The sequence below is a fragment of the Sebastes fasciatus genome, chromosome 2 (assembly GCF_043250625.1).
Source record: "Sebastes fasciatus isolate fSebFas1 chromosome 2, fSebFas1.pri, whole genome shotgun sequence".
Taxonomy (NCBI): Eukaryota; Metazoa; Chordata; class Actinopteri; order Perciformes; family Sebastidae; genus Sebastes; species Sebastes fasciatus.
The window spans coordinates 31551221-31577527 of NC_133796.1; the positions used below are offsets into that span (position 1 = coordinate 31551221).

Genomic DNA, 26307 nt, shown 5'->3' on the forward strand with positions numbered 1-26307 from the left:
TCAGTGCCCCTGAGTCCTACTTCCTCTTCTGTTCATGCAAAGCAGAAGCACCAACACACTGATGGCTATAAAGTGCCGCCACTGCCTCCAGAGTCGGCTTCAGTCTCTATCAGGCACTATCGGCAGCGGACACTGGCAGCACCATGGATTTGGAGGTGGGTGATGAACTCTTCAACACTGAACACCACTATACATTTTCAAAGATATGATTGTGTACACGGGTTGATGTTAGGTTTGTTCATTTATTCTTAAGCGTCAGGATTCTCTGGTGAAGGGAGGCGTGCTGATCGTCCACCAGATCCACGAGGGAAAGCACCAGTATGAAGTGGGAAACGTGATGAAGTACAAAAAAGCCAGTCAAAAAGTGTTCGTCAGGTATAAATCAGTTTAACAGACTTTTTGTTTTTTGACTAACACAAACCTCACTAAACTCCATTCGTTGTGTCGAACTATTTTTAAGAATGAACACAAGAGTTAGAATGATTTGTAAATGACTTTTTTTAAGCGCAGACCACAAAATGCTTTAAATTAAATAGTAAAAGATAGTGTACAGGATGTTGTAAGAACAACAGCATAAACAGCTTTAAATGAATGTGATTTTGACACAAGACATAGAAAGGACATAAAAAAAACAATTCAGCATTTCTAAAAGTAAAGTTTACATAAAACCTAAAATAATTATTTCATCACACATACAATATTAAAAGAAACAAAAACTCTGGCAGACAAGAAGGTTATTCAATAAAAATGTGCTTTAATTAATAATTTAAAGCTCAGACAGAAGAAAAAACACTAACTGGAAGACTGGCTACTATTCTCACTATAAGGAATATTTTATAATGGGATTTATAGTCAGTAAGTATTTGGTTTAATAATAATAATAACTAGATCTGAAAGAAATGTGATTAATTGATCCACAGCAAATTAATTGGCAACTATTTTGATAACTGATCAATTATTTTAGACATTATTAATACATTTTATTATTAACGTCTAAAATAATTGCTGGGTTCAGATCCTCCGGTGTGATTTCCAGCTTTTCTTTCTCATATTTGAGAGTAAATTCAATATATATATTTTTTTTGGTTTAGACTGTTTGTCTGACAAAACACAACATTCGAAGATGCCGTCTTGGTCTCTGGGAACTTTCTTACTATTTTTTGACATTTCTAAACTAAACAATGAATGGTTTAATCAATTAAGCAATCAACAGACAGCAGTAAAACATTTGTAAGAGCAACTGAACTGATTTATCAACAGCTTATTAACATTCAAAACTGCAGACATGATGGTGTATTATAGAGTGAGTGCCTCTGAAAACATGATATCAAATCTTAGGTGTTTCTCCATAACGTCAAATATTCATCATTAAATAAGCAACATCAAAGTTAGAAAAAAAAATCATCTTTTTGTATTATTTATTAAGATTTTAACACTTTAAAACTTCATCAGGACTGTGTGGTTTGATCCCAGCAGCTGTCATCAGATTCAAATATTATAGGACGGGAGGATGTGACATCACTTTTTTCCAACTAAACCAATGAAAACCAATAATACCACTGAAAAGAGCACAGAAAAAAACAACAGAAATACAGACATCATGTCAAATAAGCAAAACTATTTTAACTTTGGCCGAAAACTGTGTTAACGTAGTACAGCGTTACTTGTTGTAAGAAGCTGATTGAGAAAAAAAAACGTTTTCAGGTGCTTCAACAACAGTTTTAAAGTTTAAAAACTGGATTTTGATCCAGATGCTCTGCAGCTGTCTTCCAGAAGTTAAAGTGGTCAAAGTGGGTTGACAAGTTCAGCAGCAACATCTTTTTTTCATGCTAAAAGCTGAAGATTACAACAAATACAGAAAGGAGGAGGAGATACACCAGCAACATGGATGAAGTTTTATATCATATGTATATATAGTATATGCCTTATATGTTTTCTGTTTTCTTTTCTCAGGAGAGGAGACAAACTGATCCAGATAAATGGCGTGGACCTGGAGGATCTCACACCAGAGGAGCTGGCTCAATCGTTAGCTAAAGATAATCTGATACTGGTGACTTCATTCTCCTTCTTACACACTGAACACCTTAAAAGTAGAGTTTCTATTTCAAACTCTATTCTCTATTCTATTTCAGTCTGAAAATCAGCATCTCTAGCACAAACTGTTGCATAAAAGAAGTTCATTATCACTCATTATTTTAAGAGAATAATCCACCATGCCAAACTGTCACGTTGTTGTACACTATGAGCCGTTCACGTCAAGTCCAGTCAAGTCAATTTTATTTGTATAGCCCAAAATCACAAATCAGCCTCAGGGGGCTTTACAAATCTTTACAGGATACGACACGTCGACACCCTCTGTCCTTTACAGTACGGCCTACATATACAGTACATGTGTGTGTGTCATCCTGTTAGTAATTAGGATTAATGAACATAAAGCTTTAGGCGAACTTTGCTGACATGACATTGATGTTTAAATCACACGGTAACGCAGATACCTTTATATTAAAGGGGCTGAATGCAACAATCAGAAATTGCTTGTTAACCGTGACATCTGTGGCCATTAAGTCAACGACAGTCAGCGTCCTGTTGCGCGCGCTACGTAGACGCAAGCGAGCATTGGTCAAAACAGAGACATGAGACTGAATGTGATTGACAGCTAAAACCACAATATCACTATATGTTTCACCTGCTTGGCAGTAATGTTAGCTGACAAAAACAAAGGTCCCTCTATGAATCGAAGGCCTGTCTGATGTTGATCCTATTTTTCCCCCCCGACGTCGGTCACATTCTTGTTTTGCTAGACGGGCTTCACCAGATATAACTTTGTTTTCTTTTGTGCTTCCGTAGAGTTTTGGTGCCTTCAAATGAAACTCGTGAGCTCGTGTTTACAACATGGGAAGTCGTGTACACGATATGCTTGGCGTTCAAGTGGTTAAATTGTGAGAACACCGCTGCTAAGCAACGGCAATATTAACATAACATAATGCAGGAAATAATGCAGGAAATGCAAAGGCAATATGACAGAGGAAAAAGATGAGGCGGTAGAGAATATCAACATTTTCCTCAGACTTATTATAACATCATGAAGAAAAACTCTAAAAAATACGACCAAAATTACAACCGAAAAATTAGTTGTCTGCCATTTCTGACAATGTCAACAAATATGTCACAACTCTGAGCTTTCAGAAACTTTCCACTTACGAGGTTGTGAATACGACATGAGGGGGGGCGTTCATATGGACTCTTCTCATGAACACGGTAAACACGACCCGATTTGAAGGCACCATTTGTGTTGGTGTCTGAGTTGTGGTGCATGGGGGATCTGGTCGTTTGTTGGCGTTAGCGGACTCCATTTCTAACCAAACATTAGCTATTGTTTCACACCGTTAGCCCTGTAGAGAGTAAAGGCACTCGCGAGCGTGCATTCTTCACATTAAAAGCCGTCTAAAGGCTGATAGAGGAAACCCAGAATGAAATTAATAAACGTTCATAGGTGTAAAAACTTTGACTGTGTATTTAGATGTTTTAAGGTGCCATTTTCACAGAGTCAATGCTCATTCTGACCCCACGTCCACTTCTGTCCCCCTCCTCCCGGTCTTCAGAAGGTGCACAACAAGGCCAGCAAGATGGGGGCATACGCTGAGCAGTCCTTCCCGGCTGAGGACACTTTACAGCCCTTCGACAAGGAATCCACAACACTCTGTTTCAGCATGGAGATGAGGAGGGCGGAAGACTTGGAGAATGAAGTGGAGCAGGTGGGAGGAGGAAAGGAGGAAGTTTGTCCAGCTGAAGATAAAGAGAATGGGGTGAGGGATCTGCTTGTCGTCTCCATGAAGAAAACCAGCTTCTCTGTGGTGAGAGGGAGGGGCTGCGACAGCAGGAGCCACTGTCATGGATGTCCTGGGACAGGATGTACCTTTAATGACGTCGTCATGGTGGCAGAATCCAGCGAGGTGGTGCTTGGTGAGTATGTTGACTTTTAGTGTCCAGTCTTCTCTTCTATTCGTCTAATACAGATGATCTCACTGAGACCAAGATCTTTTTTTTAAGTGAGAAAAGAAAAAAAAACATAATAATGTCATAATAAGCACATAATAAAGTCCAGGGCCAACCATGCATCTCCAAATATGCTCATTTGGAATTCAGAAAAACTGGAGGATTAAGTTTTCCTTTATGGGTTTAGGAAAAAAACTACTTAAGCTATAAACAACACAGTCTCACGTTAGTTCATGAAATAGCCACGAAATGTAATCTATTTGATTCGTGTACATAGACACAACTTTCGCTTTGCTTTCGTGACGCTCAGCACGACAACACATTTTTAGTGCGTTTTCCTACGCATGTCTTGACACACGTGTCAATTTCTGCTCCAGTCTTTTCAAAATAAAACTACTTAGTTAGGGTTAGGCAACAAAACCACTTAGTTAGGTTTAGGAAAAGATTGTGGTTTGGGTTTAAATAACTCCGGAAGTGCCATAATTTAAGTACAGAAGTTATGTGACAAATAAATCAACGTTGACTTCTGGTTTCACACGGGACACGAACACCAGTCTCCTGTGCGAAAGTCCTGTGTTTTTTGTTTTTTGACCCACCCATCCACCCAGACCTCCCTACGCAGCGTTCGCAGCTCTTTATACTTCCCGGTTCACAATTAGGTGGATTACAAACAAATTGATTTTGTGCTGACCATCACGAAAAAATGGGAAATTCATATCTATGTACACAAATCAATACATTATATAAATTACTAATAAACCCTCCAATAAAGCCCAGCTGTAACAGTGCTGAAAACAGACCTCTTTTTTATCTCATGAAAAGTTGACCTCTTGAGATACAGTACATGCCTTAGGTCAAGAAAACAGTCAAAAGTAGTTACAATTAAAATGCATTAGTATGTATTTAAATCTGATCAGATTTATAGAGTACTAATGTGCAGTGACACTCCCTTCTATTGGTAAAACCTATTCATATACTGAAAAGGCATTATTCTTTTTTTTCTTACAAAAGGGATATCAATTATATTGGTTGTTTGTTCCCTGTGTCTCTTTCAGTTCCAAGAGGCAGTGGAAGTTTCACACAGATAACATCAAGGAACACTCCAATCGAACACGTGGCCACTAGCCTTTACATCAGAGGTCTCTGTCAGCAGAGGATACCCTACTCTTCACCCAACCCAGGTTTGTCATTCAGAGCAGCACGCAGCAACGTGGCACCTACTGATCACCGCAATAATTTACAGTCCAGTGTGAGTTTCTAATTTCAGTTTTCCACTGATTTGTGAAATTCCTTGTTTGTTTTCATTTCTTTTGTGTTCAGAGGAGATGACCATCTACTACTACAAGACATCCGGTTCTTTCCCTTTCAAAGGACAGGCAGTGGTCCTAAACTTTAGCAAGACCAACTGCTTCCTCCAGTGCTGCAAGGAAGGGGAGAGGGTGTTCCTACAAGTGGAGGTAATAACTGTTACTGAGTGAGTTCATGTCCATGTAGTTAGATTTAGACTAGTTTGGCATTTATGGTCCCCAGAGGATGACTTTGGTAATCCTCTGACTTTTCCTCCAGCGCCACCATGAGGTTAAAATTGTTTTGAGTAAATCGTCTTGAAAAACTATTGGATGGATTGCCATTAAATTTGGCAGAGACATTCATGTCCCCCACAGGATTATTTTTATATGATTTTTTTAATATTTTTACCTGATGGTGGTACTCAATACAAGGTCAGGACAAAGGTCAGGGGATCACCAAAATGATCAGGATTCATCATCTGGGCACCATGAATGTTTTAAGAAAATGTAAAAACAATCCATCTGGTAGATGTTGATATATTTCACTGGGTAAGTTACATTTTGACCTGCTAGTGGTGTTTTACAGTCGATGAAAAGTCAGGAGACTATCAAGGTCAGTAGGATGCATCCTCATGGCACCGTGAATGCCCTTTTAATGGCGATTTATCTGAAAGTTGTTAAGATATTTTGCTCGTCACAATATTGATATCGAGGTGTTGGTTTTCTCCATATCGCCCAGCCCTAACTAGGACATGAACATTAACGCTTTAAAGACTCTCGTCTACAAACCTAGATGGAAAAAATGTGTTGGCCGAGCAGCATATTCCCAGTAGATCAAAGGTCAGCAGCACTTATTTTGATGGAGTTTCTCTATGGAGAATCTGTTGACAGAGAGTGGCAGAGCAGAAAAACAGGGAAGTAGTTACAGTCATGAGGGTTTCATTCATTGGAAACAGATTCATTTCCCCTTATATTTGCATTTCTCAAGGTCACAAAATGTCATGGAAATTACACTCGTCTGCATACAGCGTTGGAGGCAGGGCTCCATTCATTCCTCAGTGGCGCATGAAGCAAATCCATTGGGCCCATAGAGCAGGCACAGTAGTGTTTCCGTTAACCCCGCCTCCAGCCCTCGGCCTGGGTCTCATTCACATGGACAGAGGAGGGAGAATATCTCTCGATTCAGCTATTAGTGCATTTTACAACTTTTAGGACCTAATGATTTAAATAAGAGCTATTCAAGTGTTCGTCCTGGAAAGTTGATTCACGTCAAAGAAAAATTATCTGCTGATTTACAGACGTCTTTTTCCCAATGTAAGTCAAAGGGAAAAATTATTTTTGGTCCCAATAGAGAGGCGAAGTCCCTCCCTTTCTGTTGGATCCCAAGGGATCTTATTCCGGAAAAAATATGCACGGTAGTCAAAGGCGATGTGTTTTATCCAGCGACTCCTGTTCTTTTTATCAGCTGGGAAGCGAAAGAATGAGTGACACCCGTTTCTGGTGTGAGTACATCCCAGTACGAAACACACAGACATCGTAGCTTCAGCGAGAGAGACGTCACTTACAACAAATTGTGTCAGTCTTGACTTTCAAAATTATCTTTTAAATTGACAAACATCATATGTGTGATTCATGGCACAATTCAAACGAGATCAAAACAATATTTCTCTTTCACCGTTGACTACCGTTCATATTTTTTCAGAAAAAAAGGTCCCATGGTAGTCCACCGGAAGGGGCGGGGCTTTGTCCCTCTATGGCATCACGAGATGGACACGGAAGTTGTAATTCCACCATCTGACCATTATGTCAAATTTGCTTAAAAGCCAGGCGCACTTCCTGGGGGCTTGTCTCAGAACAATTTCGTAGTGGCCAAACGGCGGTACTACAACATCCGTGTCCATCACGTGATGCCATTGGGCCCAAAAATACTTTTTCCCATAGACTTACATTGGGAAAGAGATGCCTGTAAATCAGCGGATGATTCCTTTTGGAGGTAAATCAACGTCATAGTATGAACACTCTAAAAGCCCTTATTTAAATCATTAGGTCCTAAACGTTGTAAAATGCACTAATAGCTGAATCTACAGTTATTTCCCTTCCTCCGTTCATGTGAATGAGACCCAGGCCGAGGCTTGACCGAAGGCTGGGAGGCGGAGTTAAAGGAAACGCTACTGCACCTGCTCTATGGATGTGGAAGATTGCCGAAAGATCCGGGTACTTTATCACTCGGCAGTCGAGCCATTTTGGCTTCTTACGCCACTGAGCAGCTCTCATAGGAATGAACGGGAGCCCGCCTACAACGCTGTATCCAATTCTCTTTGTACATCCATGGCTCAGAATGGCAATGCTAAAATGCTGATGTTTAGCAGGTATAGTCAAATTATTACCATGTTCACTATCATAGTTTAGCGTGTTAGCATGCTAACATTTGCTAATTAGCGCTAAACACAAAGTATAGCTGAGTTTTGCAGGTATTTGGTCATAACCAAGTATTGGAAATTCAATTTTTGACCTAATGGTGGCGCTAGAGGAAAAGTCAGGGGATCACCAAAGCCAGTAGGATGCATTATCAGGGATCCATGTTGGTCTGTACGAGATGTCATGGCACTCAATCAAATATTTGTTTAGATATATCAGTCTGGACCAAAGTGGTGCAGCAACTAAATGACCAACCTGCCTACTGTTTCAGGAAAGGAGGACTAAAACGATGTTAAATGTGTGTTATAGAGAATTATTTCATTGGGAGTTTAACAAGTTGATTATTATGATTGGGATACTTGCAAGCGAAGTATTGTAACCATCTCCCTGCCAGGATGTTGAACAGCGTTTGTTGTTGTTGTAGACTTGCGACAAGAAGAGCCTGAAGAAGATCTCCAAGACCGACGAGAGCACCCTCTCCTACGTCTTCTACATGAAGACCCAGGGGTCGACTCCGCGCACGTTTGAGTCAGCGCTGCACGGCGGCTGGTTCATCCAAATAGACGACACCGCAATCCACCGAGTGGGAGTGGCAAACCTGGATGGAACAATGGGAGACGAACCCTTCTTCTTCATCATTCAGGTGTGATCAGTCAGAGTCACAGTTCTCAGTCAAGTTGACCATTTAAAATTGTGGATTTTTTTTGGGACTTGATATTAAACAAAATAAAAACATGAGAGGAGCTCTTCTGTTTGACCCACCTGCTCCAGTGACAGAAACCCACGTCACTGTGTCAAATTCTGCTATTGCAGAAGTGCGTAGATATGTATCATACAACTATATCTATTTAAACAAATGTTTTCTCTGTGTGTGTGTCTCAGTGTGTAATCAGTTTTGTTGTTTAAAGAGACCTTTCAAGCTGATTGTTTTTTTTTTTTACAAGCATTCATATTTTGTGTTCATGAGATGTAACTTTCATTAAAAACATATATGTTCGAAATAAAGGCAATTTGATTATAAACACTTTCTAATATACATTATTAAGAGATATTGTGAGCAAAATTACATGTAGTATAAACTATAAACACGAGTCCAATGTATTAACGTAAGCACAAACATTAAAAGAGTTCTGAATGACTGGTTGCATATATTATTACATGCATGTTTTATGGACACACTGGTATGTAATTAAGTAATTAGTAGCAGGTCTACAGTCATGCTAGCAGCTAAAATGCTAACATCAGCATGCTAACATGCTCAGAATGGCCATGCTAACATGCTGATGTTTAGCAGGTATAGCCTAATGTTTACCATGTTCACCATCTTAGTTTAGCGTGGTGATATAATGTTATATGTAGATGATATTAACACTTCCCAGACTTACTGGATATTTTCTTATATTACAATGACAACACGTATAGATGTATTACTCTTCTATTAGCATATTGTGATCTTTGGTATGTATTGGTAAACTGTGTATTTTGTGTATTTTACAATAAGTAAAAGTGTGAAATCCCTAAATACTGTCAGCACCAAGTTTTTTTTATGACACGAGGCATACATTTTCAATAAATTTGTAGTACTCCATTACTTCAATATGCAGTAATGGAGTACTTTCTTTTGCATAATTTCATTTTGTTTTACACCTATCTACCAGGTGTGCATTAATATTTAATCCGATATTTCAAAACAAGTAAAAGTATCAAATAGTATTACAAAGATGTCAGACCATAAAAGCCTTTTACAGAACATACAATATGAAAAAGTAATACGGACAAACACAATTATTGTTCTTTTGATCAACCATCCTGAATTTGAGCTACAAAAAAAAAAAAAAATAAGTAGTAAGTACAACAGTAAGAGGAAAAGATATTTTGAATTGTACAAATATAAAGTTCTGCAAATCACAAAACACAATCTGAAAGCACCATTGGAAAAACGCTGTACTGTATCTTCTGAAAGAAAATATACTGGAAACTAAAAAAATTAAATCACATGTTCAGGTGTGTTATCAAGATATTCTTTGTATGTAAAAAATATATAGTTTGATTGTACTCAAAAGTGTGATTTCTGTACTTGAACTGTGATTTTTTACATACTGATTTTGTACTAATGATATATAAGACGTACAACTTAAAATACTATTGACTCAAGTGCACCTGAACCTGAGCTATTTCAATACACCATTAAGTTATGATAATTGTATTTAAATACTTTTTTTGTACTTAACATTCTTGAAATTTAATTTAAATGACTATGTCAGATATGATGTTTACATTTTATAAAATATATTAAACACTTTTTTTCTGTTTATTTAATGTATACTTATATTTGTCCAAAACACATTAGTTAGTATAATTTAAGTGTACACATTGTACAAGGTAATGCCCATCATTATTACCAAAAAGTACACTCAAAATAGCACAGTCAAAGGAACTTGTGTGTAGTTTTGATACTTATATATCGTTAATACGCTACGTATTATATTAGTGTGTGAAAAATAGCACACTTTGAGTACATTCACATGGAAGTATATTTAGTATACTACAATTATGTGCAATTAAGTATATTTTTTACAAAGGTATTCACTATAAAATAAAACTTTCACACGTATACACATGTATTAGTTATGCTGATGTTTGATAAGCTCTGAGGACACCTTCTCTCTGTTCTTCAGTGGACTCAGAGTCCAGTTTGTTCATCGTCACCGTCGTCAAATGCTTTGTTGGTCTGTCCATCAATGCTTGTCTCGTAGGGATTCTCCACGACTGTCTTGACTGCAGATTTCCTACAAACACACAAGAAACACAACATGTGTTACAGTTATGGGAATAAACTGGTCCAACATGGTAGAAATGGGTCTCAGACTCGAGACCAAAAACTCACTTCTTGCGATCTCTGACACCGGAGACGATGAGGTAGACACCTGCTAGCACCACGACTCCCATGACCACCCCAAACACCACCAGCCACACCTGCACCGGCTGCTCCACGGGAGGCGCCAGTGTTGCTAGGATACCCTCGAACTCCAGCGTCTTGTCATCCAATTGGAAGGCGTCGTTGATTCGGCCTCGACATAACCTGGGATCAATATCGAAATGGGTTCATTATTGCTCACACCTTTTAACGTCTCTAGGGGAAAGTCACACAGAGTTGATTATATCAATTATAGCAGAAAGCAATTTATCTAGAATCCTTATGTTAGAAATGTTATGTTATTATATAAAGGCTAGACTAAAGGCTCTAACACACCAAGCCGACGGTCAGCCTTCGGACAGTTTTGGGCCGTCGGTGAGTGTCTGTCGGCCTAGTTTTTGCGGTGCGTCCTGCACCGTCGGCTCTAGTCTGCCTGTGTTGGAGGTTTTTCGGCTGATTCAACATGCTGAATGAGAGCAATCACTCCGATTGGCTGTTCACCTTAAACGAATCAGTGCACGAGAAGAGAAACGGAAGTGAGGAAAGCAAGCCAACGATTAAAGTCAAGAGAGCACACAGAGGGCTCTCCTCATTTTTCATATTCATCTCATCTGATCATGCCAATACCAGACCGTGACCTCCAGCACACACTGGGGCGAATTGCAGACAAAAAGGGAAGCGGTCGGGATGAGTCAGTATCTCCAAGTCTGAGGCCATAGTTCTCTGCCGAAAAATGGTGGATTGTTCCCTCTGGGTTGGGAGTGAGTTACTAACCCAAGAGAGGGAGTTTAAGTATCTCGGGTTTCATATGTGGACGGGCGGTCGCTGCGACATCAGCAGTTATGCGGGCGTTGTACCGGACTGCTGTGGTGAAGAGGGAGTTGAGCCGATTTACCGGTAAATCTACGTTCCAACCCTCACCTATGGTCATGAGCTTTGGGAAGTGAGATTGTGGATACAAGCAGCCTAAATGAGCTTCCTTCATAGGATGGCTGGGCTCTCCCTTAGAGATAGGGTGAGGACCTCAGACATCCCTAGGGTAGGCTTGCCACGGTAGTAGATGTTACTGTTACCGGTGTAACACAGTGTTTGGGCATACAGCCGCCCACCACACTTGTCCACTGACCCCACCGTCATTTTGCTTTTTTAATAGAAATAAAACTAATTTTGTAAAATTTCGCGTATCAGCGCTGTGTTATCAATACATAGTCGGATGACAGACACTACAAACTGAGAGTGAAAGTGTCTGCATAGAGTAGCAGGAGTCAGATTCACACATGGGATGAGAGAGAGTTGACAGACAAGATGATGGAGGAGCATTTGGTTTCAAAGCGAAAAGCAAATAAAGCGCCTATTTGGCAATATTTCGAGTTTAAACCCAATGCTATAAGGGAACCTTAACGTTAATGAGGCAATCGCCGTGTGGAGGATGGAGCATTCACAGCCGGTGTTGCAGCTCAATTGCGCTGGGTGGAAACCTGCAGCCTTACAGCGAAAGCTTAACTGGAGAGGCCAGACACACAGCCACCCGACAGTAAAGAACAAAATAAGCACTCCTCAGATATTGAGCGTCATCTTTTTGTGTAAAATGTCCGGTGTAATCTGTAAACTCAGTGTTGTCACAAGTTTAATAACCGGTGGGAAAATGTCCTCACTGGTGACATTCCTACCAGAGGGATCTCCGGAGCCGCTGCTCTACCCCGGGGTAGACCCAGAACACGCTAGAGAGATAATATATCTCGTCTGGCCTGGGAACGCCTCAGTCCTCCAGGAAAAGCTGGAAAACGTTGCTGGGGAGAGGGACGTCTGGAGTACTGTGCTAAGCTTGCTGCCCCTGCGATCCGGACCCCAGATAAGCGGAAGATAACGGATAATCAAAATACACCTGTGTGTTGAATAGAGCCTCACCGTATGGCAGCCTCCACATCTTCCTTTGGGATATATATGGAGGGACGTGCTGGGTTGGTGACCGCAATGAAGAAGGAGATCCTGGGAGTCTCTTTATACACGCAGACGTTCTCTGCTCTGCAGGTACAAACCAAGAAGAGCTCTCCAACAAATGTGGTAACAAAAGATAGTCAGAGCAAAACAAAGCATAAAGTTTCTTCATATTTTTGTGGTCTCAGGATAATACTGACGTGAAGTCAAGGGTGTCGTTCCTTTGGCTGTAGTACTGCCTCATAGCGTACGCAATGTTGGCCTTGAACAGGTACAGCTCGTTGGGGTTCCAGGAATACTGAAACACATTTTACTTGATTAATATTAAACAGACTGAAGGTCACTTCAAAGGTGCAAAATTCACTTCACGTGTAGTCAGATATTGTAACCATGTAACCACTGTAGTAACACTTCTGATAATGATTAATAATACTCACAGCGCTATCACCCATGGCAGCCTTCAAACTTAGCCTCACTTTAATGGCATACCCTGAATCTGTAAAAAACATCAAATCATTTGTTCAGTTTGATAAATTATGATTTTTTGTCACACATTTCTCGCTTCTTATTCCCCACATTTCATCAGATCTTCACCAAACATGGCACATAACACTGTGAACACAACCCATGCATTTGGTTTTGGATATCACCCACTGTTTGTCAATAGTTAACATTTTGTTGCTGTGGCCTAAATACACTTAAACTGCCATAACTATTGAATGCATCATCCAATAGCAACCAATTTCTGGGTAACCTGAACAGACAGGGAAACAGACTTTCAGGTCTTTTGTCATTAATCTAACTTTAAAGCAAGGAATCTCTGTCTCTGTTGCATATCTCCAGCACCGTTCATTCGATCTACGTCACACTTGGCGGGTGTATAGCTGGGGAACCAAGGACGTGCAGTGTTGAAGTTGGTGCAATTTGGACACATTTCACGTTCAATATTAATACATTTTGAATAAACAAGAGGGGGGCGGGGCTTCAGGACTCTGTGAGCTGAGTCGAGCATGTCGTCCGCAGTGGCCCTTTACAGGCTGCGGCTCATTGACTGCAGTTCACTTTTGCTGCCGGATATACTAACGTTACAACCAAACTCTTCACTTCCCTGGAGTCAGAGAGAGATGAGTTTCTCAACAAGGCTGCAAGCAACACTTCTGGTGCGATGGGCCTGAACTGGCATGCGTTCCAAACAGCCCTAAACTGGCACGCCCTGAAGGAGCACGCCCTAAACGGGCAGTACAGTAGTACAGTCCAACTTGGTGCACACAGGTGACCCTGGACATGTGTTTGACATAGTGTTCAGAAGCACTTTTTCTTTTGTTTTGGCTTATAAAGGCATTTACACACCGGTGGTGTGACGAATAAAGAACAAGGAAAAGCGAAATACTGTGTGAATATTATATGTCTAGCGCATTTATTGTGAAAGGTGTTGATCTGGTTCTGGTCTGTGCTGCCTTAGTCACGGTTGAAAGGAGTAATAAAGTTTGCAGTCTTGGTTCAGACTATGGAGCCTCCTAGTTGATATGAATATAAATATAGGCCAAACTCAACCCGTTCTGCACAACGTGATTGGTTGACACCTTTTTATTCGCGGTGCAAAAGCTCAGAAAAATCGACCTTGTTCCGGAAAAAAATGTGGTTGCTTTTTCACCACATGATATTCACATTCTGTGTGAAAGTATTCATGACAAAAATAACATTTCAAAAGAAAAAATTGCACGGGAAAAAACTCCCCTGGTGACTAAAGGCCTTAAGTCATGACACATGGAGTACACAGTAAAAAATAGAAGTTGCATTCTCACACATTTTCCTTGAGGAAATACTCAGAAATACGCACTCTAGTAAATGTCTGCGGTTTGGTCATGCAAATATTTGTCATGAAAACAGCAGTGACTTAAGTCTGTGCTTTTTCTACTTCCTTAAAAATGTCCTCAGGGATTTCCTTTTTACTTCATGCCCCTTTGTAAAGTGGCACAGCAAATGTTTCACCCGAAGTGACACCAATGGTGAAAGAGTTGTTTGTCCACTCATACAGTTTATACTGTATGCCTCTGGTGCAGCTTTTCAGGTCAATCAGAAACTGTTAAATTAACTGTGTTTGTTGTGGACTTCAACGCTACATCAACACGATATGGCAGTATGGACTGAGTATACACTCAACCCAGATCAGTTTGCTGTGTAGGAAACAAAGCATGACGGGGAAATACAGTTATTTTCTTTCTTTGCCAAGAGTGAGATGAGATAATCGATACCCCTCTCATATCTTTACAATGAATTTCAAGCTCTAACCACGAGATGGTTACCTTAGCTTAGAACAAAGACTGGAAACAGGGGAAACAGCTAGCCTGCCCAAAGGTAACAAAATCCACCTACCAGCAACTCTAAAACTCACCAATTAACATGTTATATCTCCTTTGTACGTACAAAAACCAAAGTGTAGAAACGGCACTTTCATTTTTGTACAAATTAAAAAGATATATGATTTGTTAATTAGTGAGCTTCATGGTTGCTGGTACAGAGCCAGACTAGCTGGTCCCCCCTGTTCCCAGTCTTTGTGCTTAGCGAAGCGAACCAGCTGTTGGCGGTAGCATCATATTTATTATATCATATACCATAACTCTCAGCAAGAAAAGCAAATAAACATATTACCTAAAATGTCAAATTATTACTTTAATAAAATTGTTATTTTAGTGGTAATAAGTATCTTTTGTACTCACATGGATTTGCTGTCGTCCAGCCTACAGTCCTGCCGTGTTTCTCGTTCTCTACCTTCAGCCAGTCATGAAGTTTTTGGAAATAGTCCAACAGCGGGCGGGCGTCCATCTTAACATCACCAGATATCGTCTGCAAAGCCCTGGTCCAGGACTGGGACCTTCCCAGCTCTAACATATTCCTAAGAGAAAACATTGATGACGATGATAAATGACTGCTGCATTTATACATGTGTACCACAATAGTGTAATATATAATGTGTTACAGCAAAACAGGAATGAGACATTATCTCTCTTTTGATTTCAAATGGTTAGATGGACTATAGAATAGAACATGTATTGCTCTTTCACAGGGATAAGCGAAACAACTACATCTGATTGTGTGACAGCCTTCAGAGAGGAACAGGACGTCGTCTGTACCTCAGTTTGGTTCCTGCTGCGGTAGAACCAGTAATGTCACATGAAGACAAGGCACCTATATGGCCGGCCTCATCGCAGAGCGCTTTCTGGAACTGAAACTGGTAGATGGTTCTCGTGAAGTATCTGTATTCACAATCAGCAGCAAACACACACACACACACACACACACACACACACACACACACATACATGGTTAATGCCTTATACAGTAGCAGAATGGGGGCAATTGTTTGCAGTCTGGACCCTATTATTCTACTCCATCTTGCTTGCAACAATGTGTAATTCTTTATTTCGGCCTTATGCAGCCAACAGGCACAACCAACAGTACAGCTCAAATACATCCAAAGCATGTCTTTTTACATTATCAGTCGAAAGATGTATATGTTCTAGCTACGGCTGTCAAAATGAACATGATAACGCGTTAACGCAAATTTGTTTTAATGGCACTAATTTCTTTAATGCACTAATGCAGTTTTAAAGCTAGAGTGAAGATACTGGCATCATATGAAACTAGAAACTAAAAAAATCTAAGGAATCCATTGGTATCAACCAGGTCATACTAGCTTGTCGGGAAGGAGGCTACAATAGCGCTCCAAACTTACACCAAATTTTGGCGAGAAAAAACTGGCATGGCCATTTTCTAAGGGGTCCCTTGACCTTTGACCTCAAGATATGTGAATGTAAATGGGTTCTATGGGTACCCACGAGTCTCCCCTTTACAGACATGCCCACTTTATGATAATCACATGAAGTTTGGGGCAAGTCATAGTCAAGTCAGCACACTGACACCCTGACAGCTGTTGTTGTCTGTTGGGCTTCAGTTTGCCATGTTATGATTTGAGCATATTGTTTTATACTAAATGCAGTACCTGTGAGGGTTTCTGGACAATATTTGTCATAGTTTTGTGTTGTTAGTTGATTTCCAATAATAAATATATACATACATTTGTATAAAGCAGCATATTTTCCCACTCCCATGTTGATAAGAGTATTAAATACTTGACAAATCTCCCTTTAAGGTACATTTTGAACAGATCAAATTATTATTATATTACTATTATCATTATGCTTTTATGTTACCTGATGAAAGAATAGTCTCCAGATACATGGAACAGAGCGGGTGGGTCACAGTAGGTCTCGTCTCTCGGCACTGGCTCCATCACCCCCACCAGCTCCCTCCTGTGAGGACAACAGAGAGTCAGCACTGATGCAGGCTGATGCTGTAACCGCAGTAAAGTAGCCGCTGAGGTAACACAACATGAAAAGCAACAATACTTGCCTGCAGTATGTCCACATTCGATGTCATCATGACCATATTTTACCCGTGAATTTCCCCAGGCTACATAAATGAAGTGGCTTATTTACAGATGCATCATATAGGTCTGTGCTTACTTCATGTCCCACCAGCGCTCCATCCAATTATCCTTGGTGATGTTCCCTGCAAACACCTGCCACCTCCATTCCTCCAGCATGTAGGTGAACGGCAGCGTGGCCACGATGGTGAGCGCCTGTTTCAGCAGGAAGTTGATCTCCGTTTCTGCCAGGCGAAAAACAGAAAACAGTTAATGATATAGCAATTGAAAAGGGTCAGGGAGAGCTGTTTCTGGTCTGAACATCATTTTAGAAGTTTTTTTAGAAAGGACACTGAAACACAATTTTTATAGATATATTATTCTTTTTGGGGACATTTTTGTGATTAAGGGTGGAGGAGGTCAGATAAATACTGAGGAGCCAGGGCGTTGAGGGATTTGTAGGTGAGGAGGAGGATTTTGTAGGTGATGCGGGACTTGACCGGGAGCCAGTGGAGGTGGATGAGGGTGGGGGTGATGTGCTGCCAGGGCTTGGTGCGGGTGAGAACCCTGGCAGCCGAGTTTTGCACATACTGGAGCCTGTTCAGAGGTCATGTTTTGCTTGATTATCTGGTTTCACCAGAGCAAACCGGTGAATGCGGGTGTGACGTGGTCTGTGGTGGTGGCCCCAACGGTGCTGAAGCTATTTTTATCCTACATGCCATTCGAGGGCAGAAACCAAGAGACACATTACTCATACCTGCTCTGGTTTGTTCAGAACGTTTTATATATTCTTCATATTGTATCTCCTGTTTGGTGTTTTCTATGGGTTTAGGCCAGGTAAATAATTTCATTGCTCTTTAAGAAAATAATTTATCAAACCAAAAAAATATCAACAAAGCTGAAATTAGCTTTTATACTCTGTCTCATTAAAGCAACAAGGAAAAACTACTGCAGCGATTTCAACACACGATCAAAAACAAGGCGCTCCGAGCTGCTGTAGCATTTATCTGATCCCCGATCAGTTCAACCACTGAATGATGTGTCGGTGAGGGAGCGGCGTGAATGAGAGCCTGTGAAGATGATACAACTTGGATAGCTGTTAGCTCACACTAACTAAACTGCTTAAGTGCAGAAGTTATCGAGTGCTGCAGGAATGGGTCCTAAAACCCGGAAATGAGTTAGCATTTTAGCACTTCCGGTTCCCTCGTCTGGAAGTCAATGGGTTTTTAGTTAGATGCCTGAAATAAAGTCTGTGGTTAACACAAGCTGAAGAGATTTTAACATTTTGTTCTATGAAATACATCAATAAATATCCCACTTGTGAATTTTGAAGCTTTTATGTGTCTTAAAAAAGTCGGTATCTAACAAGTGGCTAAATGAGACTACTAAACGTCATCACGCCGACTCGTCCGCCTTTACAGCCTTGTTTATACTCGCGTTCATGCGACCGTGTTGTAGTTTGTTTATAGCCTGACGTTAGTTTTTTACTTCTGGTGATTGCATTCACACTTCAAAATCATAAAAGTGGTGTTCATTTGTGGAGATTATTTTACGTAACAAAATGTGTAAGTGTCATAAACGTTTGTTTGTCACAGAACTTGTTTTCTGCAATAATCCAAAAGCCAATGGGAAAAATCCCATTGGCTTTTTATCGAGGGAACCAGGTCGATGCTAACTTCCTGGTTGGCCAACAAAAATATGTCATCACTGCACCACTCTATTCTTCTTCTGGCATTTTTGGCAGTTACCAAACAGCTTCAGGTGCATTACGTCCTTCTGGACTGAAGGAGGGCCAACCCTGATTTACATTTCCGGCCAACGGAGAGTATTGATTATAGCAGCTTTCATGTTTCTTTTGTTTGATAATTGCCAGCGTTATCTACATCAGTAGTACCATTATCATAAATGAAGTCGGGCGGCAGGAGAGCAAGGCTCTGCAGGTGTTTGGGCGTTGCAGCAGAGAGGGACATGATTTCTCCGACAGCCTCGTGGAAACCCTCGTTGGCTCCGTCCCTCAGGAGGTAGGACAGGTTACGGTAAGCCATCTGGTACTGGTTGTGACCCATCTCATGGTGCACTGTGAGGAAGTTGTCCATGTTGACCGTAGTGCACATCTTGATCCTGAAGACATCACAGGAGAAGTGTTAATGTCAGCAGTTATGATGTGTGATGCAGACATGGCGTGATGCCAGATAGCAGATATACTGTACCAATAAAACAGCCTGTGCAGTTACATGTTTCTGATGAGTCAGACGGGAAAAACACTGAAGCCCAATGTTGTTCAATATGTTTCGACAACATAAAGACTTTGGTTATCTTTATCAGCAGGAAAGAATGACTCAGAAATTAATCAACATCATTGTTCCAGAAAGTTCATATTTATGGCTCTCATGTACTGATCTACAGTTAGATTACTCTTCTCAACACAGCACACAAAACCTTATAGATCACTTTTACAAAGAGTTGCTTTCTGTTTGAATATATACAGTATGCGCTCTTAATCAGTCGCTCTGCAAAAAAAATCAGAGGTTTTTGGGGAGAAGCTGCTCATATATATTTGTTGGAGAACAATTTATTTCATTTTAGAGTCAGCAACTTATCGGAGAGTCAGATAGCTCTTTTTCTGATACTTGTTTCACCGTGGCTGTGTATGCATGAATATGTGCATGTCTGTGGGTTTTATCCTACCTAAAGTCCTCTCTGTTCCCCATGTCCCAGGCTGTGGGGTGACACACCACGTTACGTCCGTCATCAGGCTTCACCAGCATGGAGTTATTCCAGAAGTTTGGGAACATCTCGTACAGACCCACAGACATGAAGAACTTCTCTGCTTCTTCGAAAAGCCGAATCTCACTCCATTCCTGAAATTCAAATTTACATTTGATAGACGGTTTCACCTCCGATAGAGGATTTTAATGTCTCGTTTGTTTAATTTCTTTATCACTGTATGCACTGTGATGTATACATTTTAAAGAGGACCTATTTTGCTTATTTTCAGGTGCATACTTGTATTCTGGGTTTCTACTAGAACATGTTTACATGCTGTGAAAAGCCCAGTCTGCTCTGATTGGTCAGCTGACCTACTGTTGTGATTGGACAGCTGAACCTAACTTTTCGGACTCCGCTCCAGCTCCGCTCTAACTAGCTTTGTTTGAGGGCGTGCCAAACTAGCCGTTAGGCAAAGTGTGTTACTTGGTGACATCACCACGTTACGGAAGAAAAGGCAGGACTTCAAGCAAAGTCGTTTCAGGCAGTTCAGGAGCAGTGTTTCGGGTGTTTTGGCGGGGACTTTGGCCTTTGTAACTTTGCAGACCTTTTACATGCACAAAAAACTATATAACACACTAAAGGAAAGAGAAAAGGCACACAAGCATAATAGGTCCTCTTTAATAATACAGAATAAAAGATTAAACTAAATTGTACTGCACCTTATCCACCATAGTTTTGCTGACATCAATATCTTGTTTATCAGGGTAGGGGATTGAATGAGGGTACAGGTTGGTCCAGAATCTTCCCCACATGTCACCTGAACAATCAACAGAAAAGGTTTTCACTCTAAGTACTCCAAGTAGACACTGAGGTGTTCCTCCTACAGTAAACCTTTGTCAGATGGATGTAGTTACAGTCAAAGATGGAGGCTGCATTTTCCCTGTATTGTTACCTTTAAACAACCAAGCATATCACTAAATAACATGTTCCTGAAGGTCACATTTATGCCTTTACCAAATCTCAAAAACATAAGCAATTTGAAGCTTCACATATAAAGCCCATTTTGCAAGCTGTCACTCTGCTTTTCGCTCCTCTTCAATCAAACATAAACAAAGTGGTATTCACACAGCTGGACAACAGAGGGAGCCATGAACAAGGTCTGGACTGCTCTGAAACTGTATTCTTTATATTGGACATTTAATGCACTGTAAGATCATTTTGTAATGCAAATTATGATGTTATTCTACTGTTGCAGGCAAGAGTTATAGCACAGATTAGCTGTTACATGTTGGCCATTTATGTATCTATTATTTTTTGGTTGAAATAAAACAAAACATACCCAGCAGGTGGGCTGGCAGAGGTCCTTCTGAATCAATGTGTCCTTTGTAGACCTCCGTAAGCCTGGCTCTCACGTAGGCATGCAGCTCTTTGTACAAGGGCAGGATCTGTGGAGGACAACAACAATAAATGTTAATTATTTCACACAGTCAATAACAAACTGTACATTCCCAATCACGTTAATGTAGATGCTCTGAAACACGAGACATACAATCCACTGATATTAGACGTACCTCTTTGTATACAGAACGGACATCTTCCATCAGCTCGTCTCTGGTGTACTTGTACTGAACGTCCTCCTCAATGGTCTCATAGTTATATCTCCAGTAAGCTCCATAGTCTTCAAAACCTGGAAGAATGTGTGTCAGAGAGGAACAGGTCAAGAGAGAAAGAAAGTGTAAGACAGACACATTTCAGTTTACAGAAACTGTCATTACCAGAGGTTTGTTTGTAGTTTTTTGGGAGAATTGTAGCTGACTCCCTTTTGCGTGAAGAAGTAAGCCATGGCACTGCTAGTATTACACTTAAAGAACACTTGACTTGTGCAGAGACATTTTTATTTTATTGTCATTGGTGCTTTATATATATTTATATACACACCTATTTTTTTGATGCATAAAACCGGCGTATGTATGTACTCGGCGAATAAATATAATATATTTATAAATAAATAATTTTGACATGAGTTAACTAGAAGTTATGACATGCTAGGTCACACTCTTTGTTAACAGTGTTACAAGAAGCCTTTGTTAGGATACGTCATGTATGATCACTGTACGGACTGTTCGTCCCATCTACAATCTAGAGTATAAGCTCATATCTACAGTATATAGTTCCTTCGTCTTATATTCAAAACAAAGTATTTCCACTGGATTATATGAAAGTGTAGTAGTTATTTGATATATATTAAGTTTCCACAAGTAATCAACAAGAGCATGTCATTCTGTACTGTACTGTACGTGTCCAAGACAAATTTCCTTCGGGACAATAAAGTCTATCTTATCTTATCTTGTCTTATTCACTCATTAAAAACATTCTACATCCTCACAAGTAAACATCCACATAAAATAGTATGTGTTATTTATGAGATGTATCACCGTTTAGTTTGGCAGCTTCATTCTTCAGATCCACGTAGTCTTCGTAGAGAGGCCTCATCCTCTTCCCCACCTCTCTCCTCCAGCCCTCCCACACATGCAGACGCTCAACGTAGTTTTGGCTGTTGGCCATTACATCCTCCAGGACTGTAAACAGAGGAACACGCAAGTCAGTGATCTAATGAATAAATGTTTGTTTTTTCATCAAATGTGCAAAAAAAAAAATCATCAAGGAGAAAGTTTGCACTAAATAAAGTATGATAGCAGTGGTGTAAAGTAATGTGCTATTTTACGAGAACTGATACTTCTACTCCACATTTCAGAGAGAAATATTGTACTTTTACCTCACTACAATTATAAATAAAGCAAAATGTAAGTATAAAAATTAAAAGTATATATACACTTTTAGTTTTGATACTTGAAATACATTTTGCTACTTGTATTTTTCTCCTTTTACTTAAGTAAGATTTTGAATGCAGGACTTTTACTTGTAATGGGGTATTTTTACATCGTGGTATTGCTGCTTTTCCTTAAGTAAACGGTCTCAGTACTTCTTCCACCACCGTTTGATAGTGGTGTGTAAAAGTATAACATTCTAAAAATACTCTATAATAGGTAAAAATCATTAAAAGTCCTACTGAAGTAAATGTGCAAAGGTATTATCTGAAAAATGGCCTGTACCTGATATATAACTATATAGTATATGACTAGATTGTTAATACTGATGTATGTACATAATGTAAATGTCTTTTTTGCTCAAAATTAAAGAACTTAACAGTATAAAAGTGTTGACAACATAACTTCCACAGTGGATAACATCTTGGTAAAACCTCTGTTTAAAAACTTTAATAAAAGACATTCTCCATTGTCTCAGTGACTATGTTAATTATAAACTGCTTTATCTGACTTTGGCCGACAGTAGCAGGCAGCGACGTCGCCATGACCGGTCCTTATTAACAGAGTCGTACCTGGCTCCAAAGTCTGGCAGTTAAGGGGGTCGTCCCTGAGACACACCGTCGCCGTGCTGTAGATTGTACTCATCTCACTCATGACCTTACTCAGCTACAAGTAGATTTAAAAGAAAACAGAAGGATAACATGTTTAGGTTAATGAGGAAGTAGACCAGAAGATGTGTCTTTGCAGCTTTTACAAACATGAGAAGAAGACATTTTAAAGCAAACAGATATCTATAACAGAATGACATTTGACAAAAAGTCTTACATGTGCAGCTTTATCCGGGGATAGAGCACCAGAGCCTTTGTCTTGTAGGGAGATGAGCTGTAATTTGATTTCTGTATCCTTGATCTGGTGAATGGGGAATTTCAGGGACTCTTCCGACATCTGGGTGTAGAACTTGCCCCAAATTTGTCCCTCTGCTGACTGGGTAGAATCAAAAGAGACAGATACTGTTGTGAGCATTGGTCAATCTACTGTAGCTCCACGGTCTGTATTTTAAGAATGCTTACCAGTTTGTCTGAGTTCTCCTGAGTGATGTTGGTGTTGTAGGCCCATGATGCCAGCGAGTACTGGTACATACGCCGAGTGGCCTCCTCGTCGAACTTCTGCAGGAACACCTTCGCTTCACTCTCCGGATCTGTCTGAGCTGAAACAGCGCAGCACACAGTCAGCAACGCTAAAAGAACCCGAGCAGACATCTTGGCTGCTTCAGTTCCATCCACACACACAAACTAACTGTGAGAAGGAGGGACGCTGTACTGTTATACAGTTTCAATAACCTTCAGCGCTGCCTTGGCCTTTGGACAGCAGAGCCATAATGAGGGTGAGGGTGTATCTGAGTTTTCATTTACAGATAGGATGTTGGAGGAACAGTGAACGCCACTGGGCTGTCTGCACATATAGGGGGGAGTCTATGTTATACTAAGTCCAAGTCCAAGTCCATACTGTGATACATTATCAGTCGCAAAATACACCCATAATTTCTTGTTGGTGAACAGGTAGTTATATTTGCGTAGTGAGCAAATACGTTCTTTTGATAAGGTTTCTCTCTGCTTCCCATCAGCCTGTCAAAGTGATAAAACATAAATCAAAATCTTTTGGCATAAAATTAAAAGTAAAAAAGCAGGATGACCAAATGACTAAATTACCATATATAAAATAATCAATCGGCACCTCATAGTACATTAAAACCACCAAAAAACATTAAATGATGAGCAAACCGTGGAAGAAATTGTTTCAACTCACTGCTCCTTTGGAATATAAGACAATATCTTCTTTTAAATCTCTTCTTATAACACATTTTTTATCTTATGTCTTTTTCTCAAATGATGGAATTTGTTGTAATTGTTTAATTATTTGATGTTATTTTTATCTTTTTGAATTTATTTACTTTGTATCCCTTGTTTTCAAGTTCAATATAAATAAAGTTATTATTATAATCATGTGAAAAATAAAGTTTTTGCTCATATGAGCTTGGTTTCGTTGTTTTTTCTATTGTTTTTTTGAAGTGTCATTTCTTAAGCAAACATGAGCCTTTGAGGAGAAAAGTCAAGGAAACAGGAAACAGGAAACAATAGCTTTAGACGAGCCTCTAACCTTCTTATCTGGTGGCGCTGGATTTACCAGCAACAGATAAAATGCAAGTCACGCACTGTTAGGCCCTAAATACTGATAAGAAATCAGCCACGAGGGCAAGGTTTATTATTTCGATTTATTACATACAGCAAAAGATTATTTAATACTCTTTCTCTGCTACTAATCAATAACCTACTAAAACATCAATAAAATAAAGACATCAGAATCAGAATTGGTTTTGTATCGTAGAAATCTCCCAGTACTCTGACCTCAGGTTACCATTTCATCTGTTAGCTTGACGCTCATTAGTGCTCAGATTCAGGCTTGTTTTTGTATTTTATCTATTTATTACTATCCTCATTGATGGTGTTTCTATCAGAGCAGCAAATCCTCTCAAAGGCAGTGCACCTGTTTTACATCCCTGGGAACATTAACTTGATGCCACAGTGCCTTCCTGTGGACATACTCAGTATTATCATGTTCATTAAAGGATAGGTTCACATTTTTCTAGTCTGTCTGACTGTTAAACAATACGTACATGCCAATATGTACATTCAAATTATTATTAGTTGCTGTAATTGTTCTTGCTGTCCATATGAGCTGTGAAGCAATCTCTTCTTAATGTGGTTCCAATGTAAGTGACAAAATAACTATAGCTCTCAAATAAATGTAGTTGAGTAAAAAGTAGAGTACAATATATGCCTCTGAAATGTAGCGGTGTAGAAGTATAAAGTAGCATTAAAATGGAAATACTCACATAAAGTACAAGTAACTTGAAATTGAAGTACAGTACTTGACTAAATGTACTTAGCGATAGTTTCAGATGCTTTGCTTAAATAACAGTAGCAATATTATGGTGTAAAAATACTCTGCTACAAGTAAAAAGTCCTGCATTTAAAAGGTTACTTAACTTAACAAGTTAATATTACTCACGTAAAAGTACATAACGTAGACAATAGGTTGTCAAAATGAGATTTACACATGTATAACTACAATCATAATAACACACTTACTGGATAATTTATAAAATCGTCTAATAGATTGGGCTACATTAATATTATTAGTGTTAATAATAGTAAGTACTAAGTACTATTTGTAGATTTAGATTCCAGTGCTGGCTGCGTAGGATCGTTTCCGACTCGTGTGATCCAAACATTTACAACATTTCGTTGTTAAATCCAAAAGTCAACATTTATTGAAAGAAAGATAGATTTAATCATTTCAAAAATTCACGTTTTATCTCACAAAGTACTCTGATTCAATCCATATTTGTTGGTGTTTAGCCTTTCAAAAACATTTTCACTGCCGTCAAAAATCTATTTGCTCTCCCACTTGCCGCACACAAAGGGAGGCCCACACCTGTATTAACGGGGCGGTCTAGCAGCAATCTAACAGCACCATAAATTACATTTATTCAACCACAATAACAAAAACCCTATTTTGGCTCTAACACTATTATAGTAAATTAATTAAAACATTACAAAGAAAATATTGTACTACGTATCTGCATTCGATGGAAGAATCCGTCAAGACGTCATCACTATATTTATGTTGACGATAAGACATTAATTTTCAATAAAAATATTCATATAAAACAGAAGAAGCAGTAAAATTCAATATAAAGAGGTCAATATAGTATTGATTTGTGAT

The 26307-nt window shown here is 39.6% G+C and overlaps 2 protein-coding genes across 4 annotated transcripts in view; one reads left to right on the forward strand and one right to left on the reverse strand.

Moving 5' to 3' along the window:
- LOC141758272 (uncharacterized) lies at window positions 1–9181 on the forward strand. 2 transcript variants are annotated; one of them, XM_074619502.1, is made up of 7 exons: window positions 1–155; window positions 254–375; window positions 1954–2050; window positions 3603–3963; window positions 5052–5177; window positions 5317–5453; window positions 8128–9181. In XM_074619502.1, exons 1-7 carry the CDS (start codon window positions 144–146, stop codon window positions 8350–8352), a joined length of 1080 nt encoding a protein of 359 aa, XP_074475603.1. In that variant the 5' UTR covers window positions 1–143; the 3' UTR covers window positions 8353–9181. The 2 variants fall into 2 exon arrangements, with proteins under 2 accessions (XP_074475603.1, XP_074475596.1); XM_074619495.1 differs by having other exon boundaries at window positions 31–155; window positions 233–375.
- Window positions 8832–26307, reverse strand: part of ace2 (angiotensin I converting enzyme 2) — a 27167-nt gene continuing 9691 nt past the window's right edge. The window contains exons 2-19 of one of the 2 annotated variants that reach the window (XM_074619483.1): window positions 23592–23758; window positions 23347–23505; window positions 23094–23187; window positions 22129–22272; window positions 21265–21380; window positions 21033–21138; window positions 20413–20510; window positions 19673–19845; window positions 18879–19105; window positions 17085–17229; window positions 16773–16871; window positions 15693–15815; window positions 15279–15454; window positions 12996–13054; window positions 12759–12856; window positions 12529–12645; window positions 10591–10785; window positions 8832–10492 (exon numbers count right to left, since the gene is read on the reverse strand). In XM_074619483.1, coding sequence (XP_074475584.1) covers window positions 10387–10492; window positions 10591–10785; window positions 12529–12645; window positions 12759–12856; window positions 12996–13054; window positions 15279–15454; window positions 15693–15815; window positions 16773–16871; window positions 17085–17229; window positions 18879–19105; window positions 19673–19845; window positions 20413–20510; window positions 21033–21138; window positions 21265–21380; window positions 22129–22272; window positions 23094–23187; window positions 23347–23505; window positions 23592–23660 — 2304 coding nt within the window. In that variant the 5' untranslated portion in view covers window positions 23661–23758 and the 3' untranslated portion in view covers window positions 8832–10386. Of the gene's footprint in view, window positions 10493–10590; window positions 10786–12528; window positions 12646–12758; window positions 12857–12995; window positions 13055–15278; window positions 15455–15692; window positions 15816–16772; window positions 16872–17084; window positions 17230–18878; window positions 19106–19672; window positions 19846–20412; window positions 20511–21032; window positions 21139–21264; window positions 21381–22128; window positions 22273–23093; window positions 23188–23346; window positions 23506–23591; window positions 23983–26307 lie in introns of those variants that run through there. The other variant, XM_074619480.1, reaches the window with a different exon arrangement.

Coding starts and splice junctions, on each gene's coding strand:
- LOC141758272 (XM_074619495.1), top strand. Junction 376..1,953: donor AGTCAAAAAGTGTTCGTCAG/GTATAAATCAGT, acceptor TTCTTTTCTCAG/GAGAGGAGACAAACTGATCC. Junction 5,454..8,127: donor GGGTGTTCCTACAAGTGGAG/GTAATAACTGTT, acceptor TTGTTGTTGTAG/ACTTGCGACAAGAAGAGCCT.